This window comes from Stegastes partitus, unplaced genomic scaffold, assembly GCF_000690725.1.
Source record: "Stegastes partitus isolate 25-593 unplaced genomic scaffold, Stegastes_partitus-1.0.2 Scaffold980, whole genome shotgun sequence".
Lineage (NCBI taxonomy): Eukaryota > Metazoa > Chordata > Actinopteri > Pomacentridae > Stegastes > Stegastes partitus.
In genome coordinates, this window is record NW_007578711.1 from 254,383 (window position 1) to 263,830 (window position 9,448).

The 9,448-nt window shown below is 45.7% G+C and overlaps 1 protein-coding gene across 1 annotated transcript in view; it reads left to right on the top strand.

Annotated features, from left to right (window-relative positions):
- The window catches only part of gli3 (GLI family zinc finger 3), a 100,633-nt gene extending 92,284 nt beyond the window's left edge, over window positions 1-8,349 (top strand). Inside the window, exons 11-15 of the mRNA XM_008294625.1 lie at window positions 665-814; window positions 940-1,104; window positions 1,191-1,481; window positions 2,578-2,968; window positions 4,179-8,349. Of these exons, the coding sequence (XP_008292847.1) occupies window positions 665-814; window positions 940-1,104; window positions 1,191-1,481; window positions 2,578-2,968; window positions 4,179-6,559 (3,378 nt within the window). The 3' untranslated portion in view covers window positions 6,560-8,349. The remainder of the gene's footprint in view (window positions 1-664; window positions 815-939; window positions 1,105-1,190; window positions 1,482-2,577; window positions 2,969-4,178) is intronic.
- Window positions 8,350-9,448: the final 1,099 nt, after the last annotated feature.

Consider the following 9,448-nt stretch of genomic DNA (forward strand, 5'->3'; position numbering starts at 1 on the left):
TTAGCCCGTTTTACAAGACAGTGAGAAAAAGATGGAGGAAAAGGAGGAGAGAAAGGTGGTGCTCGCAGATATAATGCTTGGCTGGAGTTGTAAAGCCCTTGCATTTCTGAAGCCTTGACTGAACTTTTGATTTTTTTTTTCTCACCCTATCTCCTCACCTCCCTCCCGACTCCCCTTCTTCCTAAGCCTCAGATTGGAAGTTGCCACGGCAGCACAACTGTCAGCACTTGTCATGGAGGGGCGAGGGCCCAATGTGATGCGAAGTGACAGGGTTTTATTTGAAAATCCTGTTCAGATCGGACACTGAGACTCACAAGTCTGCCTGTTTTTCTTTCTTTTTTTTTTCTTTATGCCCGCCTTTGTGCAGATTTCAACAGTGAGAGAAAGAAAAAGGGCTGGAAAGGAAGGAAGGAAGGAAAAAGTTCAGAGGGATGAGATGGAAGAAATTAAATGGAGAAAGTACAGCATGAGAAGAGATGGAAAACAGGAAAGCAAATGTTATATTTGCCTCTTATACTGCAGAGCAAACGTTTCCTGAAGCCGAACAACAAATCAGCTCAATGCAAAACGACACTGCGCTTAGCTCTCGCTTCATGTGGAGGCACAGCGAGAGCGTATAATAATAACGCAGCCCTGCTTTAAGTTCTCTCATCTTCTTTTCTAGCACATCAACAATGACCACATCCACGGGGAGAAGAAGGAATTTGTGTGTCGGTGGGAGGAATGCTCTCGAGAGCAGAAGCCCTTCAAGGCACAGTACATGCTGGTGGTCCACATGCGCAGGCATACTGGGGAGAAACCACACAAGTGCACAGTAAGGATGCACATATTTGTTCAGTTGACTCCATTTATTTGCAGATGGAAATCTGTTTTGCATGATGACACAAACTCCTGGTATTGAATTGAGTGATGCTCTATTCCTTTTGTTTCTTTCCACAGTTTGAAGGCTGTACCAAGGCCTACTCCCGCCTGGAAAACCTTAAGACTCACTTACGTTCCCATACTGGAGAGAAACCTTATGTGTGCGAACACGAGGGCTGCAACAAGGCTTTCTCCAATGCGTCAGACCGGGCAAAACATCAGAATCGCACACACTCAAATGAGGTACAGACGAAGATGCTTTCAGATCGTCAAATTTAGTCCTCCAATTTCCTACCACGATGTTTTACCGTCTCCCTCCTCTCTTTTAGAAACCCTATGTGTGTAAAATCCCAGGCTGCACCAAACGCTACACGGATCCCAGCTCCTTACGCAAGCACGTCAAGACGGTACACGGGCCGGAGGCGCACGTCACCAAGAAACAGCGTGGAGATTACCCACGCCCTCCGCCCCAGCCTCGGGAGCCTGGAGGCAACAGTCAGGGTCGGTCGCCAGGGCAACTGCCCCTGGGTGGGTACACGGACCAAAGGGAGTACAACCATGCTACCTCAAAACAGGATGAATGTCTGCAGGTCAAGTCTATCAAGACAGAGAAGCCCATGGTAAGACTTCACTTCAGGTTTTCTAGTTGTTCTGCTTAGACTCTTTGACTTTTCTAATGTTTCTAACTAGTTTCCCTTTTTACTTTAACAAATAATTTGAATGCATTGAATTGGGGGCATGCTTATTTACCACCAAACTATTTCACATCTTCTAATGAGTACATGTTTTCCTCTATCCAATGCTTCGGCATTTCTCTCCTTCCCTTTCTAAGGACAGTGGGTAATCAGGTGAGATAGGTATCACTTCGCATTGCATTTGTAAAATATTCTTCCCATCTTTCCTGTTTCGATCGTCTCGACTTTTCTCATCTGATCACAACTGCTTGACTTTTTCACCCTGAACGTGCCAGATTTGTTCTCATCACAGGTTTCTCTCATCCCTCACATTCATAAAAAAGATTCTTCTTCTCATTTCACCGCACGGCACTTTGATATTTCCCGAAGACGATGCATTTCTATGAGGAGTGCCAATGCCTTTGGGCAGAACTGCAAGGGCACTGAAAGTATGCGTGATACTGCCCAGGGCTGCTCTGTGCAGCCAGATTCACTCACTACTAAACAGGGATGAATAGCCTTCCAACACTGCTGACACTTGATGCCAAAAAAAGTGATTTCATTATTCCTCAGTGCAACACAGTTCCTAAAATTCTGTAAACAATCTAATTAGGCCGTGGCCAGTCACACAAGAGACCTTTATCCAATTCTCTGAAAACAACCAAAAACATGATTTTGCCTTTTGAAGCTTTTTTTTTTTTTTTTGTATCCCAACTGGGTCAGGAGGCATTACCCATGCCCCAATAATCTACTAAGCGGTATTTAACAAACACATCTTTTTTTCCTGGTAGAACAAAGTTGGTTCTCACAACTTCTATGATTATACAGGTTCATTACAGGAACATGTAATTATTATTTTAGTTGCCATTGTCTGACGCTATAGAGAATACATCCCTCCAAGCATTACATTGTGTCATTGTTTGTGACGTTCAACATTGTGTATCTTCCCCTTGTGTTACCTGGAGCTAACTCGATAATCGTCTGCTTATCTCTTTCTTCTTCCTCCTTTTTCTCTCTTGCCCTTCTTTCTTGGTCTTGTCAGACGTCTCAGCCAAGCCCTGGCGGTCAGTCTACATGCAGCAGTGACCAGTCCCCCGTCAGCACCTATCCCAGCAGTGGAGTCCAGCTTGCTGTGAGCGCCGGACGCTCGCCAGGGGAGGGGCTGGAGGAGGACGAGGAGAAAGAGGAAAATGAAGAGGAGCTAGAGGAGTGTGAGGGTGAGCCAGCCCCCATCATGGACTCCACAGTCTCCACAGCGACCGCGGCCATGCTGACCCTGCAGGCGAGGCGAAGCATCGGCCGCCCCCTGCGCTGGATGGAGCACATCAAGATGGAGAGGCTGAAGCAGGTGAACGGAGCGCTGCCCAGGCTGGGGCCACTGTCCCCTACACCGCCCCCCAAAGGCACTGCAGTACCCAACATCCTGGGGAAGGGTAAGGTTATCTTTTCAAACCGTCATTTTGTGCTTTGACCCTCTGAGCCCCAAAACCTGCTGTCAGGTTTGGGATTCATAGTATTATTTTTAAAAATGCCAAAATGACACCATTTGTCAGAGCAGACAGGTAGAATCATTGGATTTTCAACTTTCTCACAGTCCTTGAATTTGTTGTGTGACTGTCAGTTAACCAGTCCACCAAAACTAAGCTTAAAATTATAGTATTTCAACAAAATCACATCTCTGTCGTTAAAAATATGCCAGAAACAAACTGTGTACAATAATCAGATTCTGTAAAAAAATGAAAAATAAATTTTAAAAATAAAATTCTGCACTCCTCAGTGCAACCATAAAGCCATTGGTAACTCAGCTGTGATCAACAGTCACATGACAAAATTTCAAGAACTATTAGTGTAGTAAAATATCTAAATGTATGTAGAACAACCATCTGTTTTCCAGTGTGGGTAAAAAAAAATGGTAGCACTTGAAAAACATTAGACATGGTAATTGCAGATTTTTCCATTTTTTATGAAATAATCATTTTTCTTTTTTTATGATTTGTGGCACTAAAACTTTGTTATACTGCAAAAAAAGACATTTTTTGTGTACTTCACACCTTCCACACAAGTCTCTGCTGTTTCCTTAGAGGTGCAGGACTTTATATTAAAGTGAAAAATGAGCCCACAGTCAGTAAAAATATGACGGGAGCAAAATATGTCCAGAAGCTGCTTGGGGTTATCTGAGGTCCAAGGCAGCATGGGAAACTTTTTGTCTTAAAATGTTTTACAAAAACAGCTCACATTTGAGTTCATGTGGGTATTTTGCTGTTACACAACATCTGTTCACAGAATTTACACATCAACACGACAAATCAGAGAAATTAATTATCCTGAATTCTATCTTGCCCATTTTGGCTGAAGGACTAAGGCAAAACAAATGCTTAAAATTTACTGTTCCGCTGGAAAATGGTATCAAGCTGTATATCATATCAGAAACAATAGCATGTAATGTAATGTTTCATGGCCAAGTGCTGCCAGTTGTCTGTGGTAACATCTGTTTGAGAGATCTCTCCACACTAACACTTAACTTATTTGGCTTCTTCTCTCTCATCCTCCAGTTATACTCCTTTACTAAACTCTTTTCCTTGTTCATTCCATCATTGTGCAGAATTTCTTCATTCCATTTTCTCTTGCTGTGTGTCTCCACAGGATCCTGCCTGGGCAGGCAGTGGGGGGTGTCTGTTCCTCAGCCACCTGCTCCTGCTGAGCTGGGCAGCACGGAGCTAACGGTGCTCAATTTGCTCCGAGACCGGCGTGACAGCAGCGGTAGCGCCACCAGTTCAGCCTACCTGAGCAGCAGCCGACGCTCCTCGGGCATCTCCCCCTGCTTCTCCAGTCGACGCTCCAGCCAGGCTTCCCAGAGTGAGGGTACAATGGCAGCCGCCCACCACCGCCGCCTCCACAACCTTAGCTCCACCGATTCTTATGATCCCATCTCCACTGACGCCTCCCGCCGGTCCAGTGAGGCTAGTCACTATGGAGGTGGGCCAGGAGGAGGGGGTGGAGGGATACTCTCAGGTGGGGGCTGTGGAGGTATAGGACCAGTAGGCTTCGGAGGAGGTGGGGGGTCGCGGGGGATGCTAAATCTGACCCCAGCACAGCACTACCACCTTAAAGCCAAGTATGCAGCAGCAACTGGCGGCCCACCTCCCACGCCTCTACCCAACATGGAGCGCATGAGCTTGAAGACTCGCATGGCCATGATGGATGAGGGTGGCAGCAACCACTGCTTGCCACCTCTAGTCAGGCCACCACGCTGCAGTGAAGGCACCAATGGGTACAACAATGGGTATATGGGGCATGCAGGTTACAGGAGGAGGATCCTATATCCTGGTGAGGGACCACTGAATGGGAACCGGAGGGCCAGTGACCCAGTGCGGACGCAGGCTCCTGAAACTTGCAATTTTCCCCCTGTGCAACGCTTCAACAGCCTTAATAACCTCCATCCTCTTCCACCTCTGGCTCATCATTCTACACCTGAATCTCGTAATTTTAGCCTACAGAACTACACACGCTCAGAGGGAAACCTGCAGAGAGGCCTGCAGCACTCACCATACACTCCTAGCATTGCAGAACACGCGGCCTTAGAAGCTCTGGCCATGGAGGATGATGGGGAGGCTGGCTTGTTGCTTGGGGACGAGGATATGCTACCAGATGACCTGGTACAGTATCTCCACTCCCAGGTTCAGGTGGACAGTGGCTCCTACATGCACAATGAGGACCAAATAGCTTCTAGCCAAAGGGACATCTCCCATCTATCCATGGAGGAGATAGACCAGATCCAGACTTCAGGGTTTAATATGACCTTCCCTGGGTCCCACAGTCTACAGCAGCAGATCGCAGAGAGGAAGAGCCCCAGTAAGCTTCCCATCCAGTGGAATGAAGTGAGCTCCGGGAGTGCTGACAGGTCCCCTCAGAGGGAACAGAACCATCTTTCACAGTGTGGAAGGTGGCCAGGCACAGAACATGGACCTGTATCTGCACCATTTGGCAGGTTTGGTAACATGGTGGTTCAGCAACAAGTTGATTTCCAGAACAGTTGTGCCCAGGCTAATCAGTCTCAAAGTGCTTGCTGTGTCAACCTTGGGGTGAAGCTAGAGACAACCCCTAACTCTTGCTTGGAGATGAAAGGCACTGGTCATAACTCAACAAACACCTTTGGCAGGCCTAACTTCTCACAAATCCTCGATGGGCCTCTTCCCCAGAGCTTCAAACAGCAGGCCTCCATTGGACCTCAAAAGCAGAGCCACTTCCAGCAGAACCACAACAGCAGCACCTCTTGCCAGGTTGGAAACAACCTACTCCTTAGCAGGGCATCCATGGACAGCCTCCCTAGCCTCTCCCAGGGTACTGCTCTTCATCACAATCGGCTCACACATGCCCCTCGCCCACCAATCAACGGTTACAGGAATTCGGTCAGGACCCAGCAGTACCTCAATCCTGAGACCTCCAATGAAATCCAATCTTGCCCCAACCAGCAGCAACAACTGCAGAGGAGTGGGGACCACTGTTCCCTTGCACATCAGGTTTCTGGGCTGAAACTGGAGACCCAGGACCATGGATACTTAGAGCAGGCCTTTGGTGACTGCCTCTCTTACGAACCAGCAGATCGCAAGGCCTCCTCATTCCCTGTTCTGGAGGACCAGTGCTTGCTGGACTCCATAGCTGAGTCTGAAGGACAAGGTGGTGGCAATGGCAATGGGAACTCTGTTGCCCTTCTCTCCCCTGGTGTTGACCAGGTGACCAGCACAGTGGACGGCAACGTACCTGGTGTATTAGATGAAGGGGTAAGTCTGGACTTTGGTGCCATGCTGGAGGATGGCTACGACCAGGGTAGCCTGGTCTCAGGGGTGTTGAGTCCCTCCATCTTCCAGGGTCTGTCCAGGACATCCTCACGCCTCACCACCCCTCGAGCATCCGCTACCTTCCATAGCGTGGCCCCCGGGCTAAACAACATGGCCATTGGAGACATGAGCTCTCTCCTCACCACCCTCGCTGAGGAGAGCAAGTTCCTGGCGATCATGCAGTAGCTGCTCTCTCTCTCTGCTTTCTCCTCCCTTAGGAAAAATGGAAAATAGGAAGAGAAAAACTCTGGTGTATGTGAAGATTAAGACAAAAGTGGCAATTATGAGAACTTTATTATGTACTTAAAAGTGTTCTGAAACAGCAGTTGCCAAACCCTTTTATTTTGTAAAAATGTCATCCCACACAGAAATGGGATGTGTCAAAATTATGTATAAATAAATAGTTATATTCCTTTTCTGGAATGAAGGCTATTTTTGGAAGCCCTTCGCTTTGTATAACTATGTGATGGTGAGCAAAAGCTCACTTCCTTGAATCAGTATTCTGTGTATTGTCACTGTTTTTGCTGTACGCGCTGTTGGTAAAAATGCATGTACTCAAGCTAAACATTGAACACTGTCTATATAAGTACATAGACTAGCCCATGTTGCCAAGTGTCAACCGTTCTAATCCTACAGGTACAATGCCGCTAAATCCATTCTCGTTATAGCAGGTGAGACATGGGTCATTAACTTAACCGGCCCTGATGACAACTTTATATATCATAGGTTTTAATAAGTGGTATAATTACATTTGTTGTCATTTTGTTTCTGTAAGTTACTTTTGTGAAGCTGTAGATGTTTCCGTGCTTCTACCAAGTTTTACCAAGTGATGTTTTTGTCAAGATGGTATTGAGTCCAAAAAAAATAAAAAAAATGGACAACACATCCGAGTTTTCAAGGCACCGTAGATTGTCGTCTACTTGATATCTAAATGGCTTGATTTAGTTAGTCTGGTAAGGTACTCACAAGTGTATATAACAGTGTTTTCATATTCTGTTTGTGATCTGATTTTTGATGTTGGATTGCACGGTTGTTCAGAGCTGATGTGTAAATGGACATTCTCTCCTTGATTTGGTGCTTTTATGTATGCTTACACGAATTGATATGAGTACTTTTATGGTTTTAAACTGTCTTAATGAGCAACAATGGTCCGCAGCACACACTACGTGCTGTAAAGTAATGTGTTTTGTTTTTATAGGAAATCATCCGTATTGTTTTCTCCAAAGCTCTTAAATTCAGAATGTGTACTGCCATCAAGTATTGCAGTGACTTTGTCAACAGTGTTAGTATTGCCTTGCAGTCTTATGTGACTGCACACAGAATATTGAGTAGTTTACCTTTTATTCAGCGTCAAAGCAATGAGGTACAAACTGTTTTATTGTTCTTTGGTACTTTTGTCTTTTTTGTAGCTGTGCATTGATGTTGTTTTTTGTTTTTGTTTTTTTTCAAAGAAGTAGAAATCATTTCCTTTGAAAGAAGGAAATTACAGAGGTATGTGCCTTATACCTGTCGGTAAAGAGAGAGATCACTGCCAATCTTCCATTGTGAATTATGAAAAAAAATAAAAACTAAACAAGTGTCTCGTGAGACCTGAAAAAGAAGATAAAATGACAGAACATTTATATAAGAAAAGTCTGAATATCAGAAAAGTTAAGATTTGCGAAATGCATTCTACTTTTCTTTGATTTTTTTTTTCTGTTTTTTTAAGTTTTCACATTTATTGTGCTTTTATATATATTATGTAAATACATTACTCTTTCTGTAGGTTTAGCAGAGGAAATGGGGGAAGTATCCTGGGACCAATAAAGAACTGACTTTGAAAGCAGGGATTCCCAGGCCCTGGGTAGAGGCCAGGCGGATCTGGCTCAGAGCGGAGCTTCAAGTGCCCAGCGCTGCCCCTCCGCCAGAAGAGCCGCTTTGCTCTTTTATAACTGACTACAAATGTTTGTATGGTTTTAATAAAAATGGAAATTATATTTTAAGTCTCTTTTCTTCTTTATGTGACAGTTCCGATAGTGTGTGGAAAATTTGGGTTTGAGTTATGTATTTGTTTTAATGAAGACACAAACCTAAGATAGAAGATAATATGAATGAATGACTTCTCTAATTCTGTTCAGATCCAACCTAAATTAAAACCGCAAGCGGCGATGGACGGGTCCTCGCACCTGCGCTTGTCGGCCTTCACGCACGGCGGGGTGTGGCGCAAACCTGCTCCGCGCGGGACTGTGATCCGGCATGTCGAGTTTGGGGCAGATCGGAGCAAATGTGGCCTAGTTACGAGCCACTTCCTGTTTAGTGGCGAGCCGCGGCGGCATGCGTGTTGGCCGGGATGGAAACGCGCTCTGGCTGAGACTCGGAGCACACGTGTAACATGTCAGGCTGATTGGAGCACAGACAGCACGTCTCGTATTCTTGTGTTTTATGGCGTTGAGGCCAAATTCAGGGGGGTGCCATTTCCATGCCGTCACACTTGTGCGGACCGTTTTACTAACGTGTAATCACCACCTCCTGTAGTTTGTGCTGGCCAAATTTCAGGTGTGTACGACCTTCCCTGTAGGAGGAGATAGATTGTGAAAATGGGCAAAAGTCAGCCAAATGCGGCAAAATTGACACAGGGGTTTTTCAACATAACGGACTTCCTGTTGGGTTTAGGGCTTGGCACTGATTGACTTTTTTGTGCGTCCTGACCTGCTACATATGCAAAGCGAATCTTGTAGCTGTAGGTGAACCGACCTTCCGACAAGAGTCAGTTGAATGCAAAAAACACTGCGAAAATGGACAAAATGGCCATTAATCGAAATTGGACAGGCTGCCATTTCCAAACCGGGCCTCAGCGGAGCATTTGAAGAACTTTCAGTCACCATGTCCTGTAGTTTGTGCTCACCAAATGTGTGTACGACGAACCCCCTAGGAGGAGTTCGATTTAGAAAATTGCCAAAAATTGCCATTTTTGAGCAAAAATGGCCTGGCATGGTAGCGGTTTTTCCAACATGGCGGATTTCCTGTTGGGTTTACAGAAACATGCTAATGGACTTTTTTGTGCGTCACAAGTTGCTACACATGTGTGGCGAATGT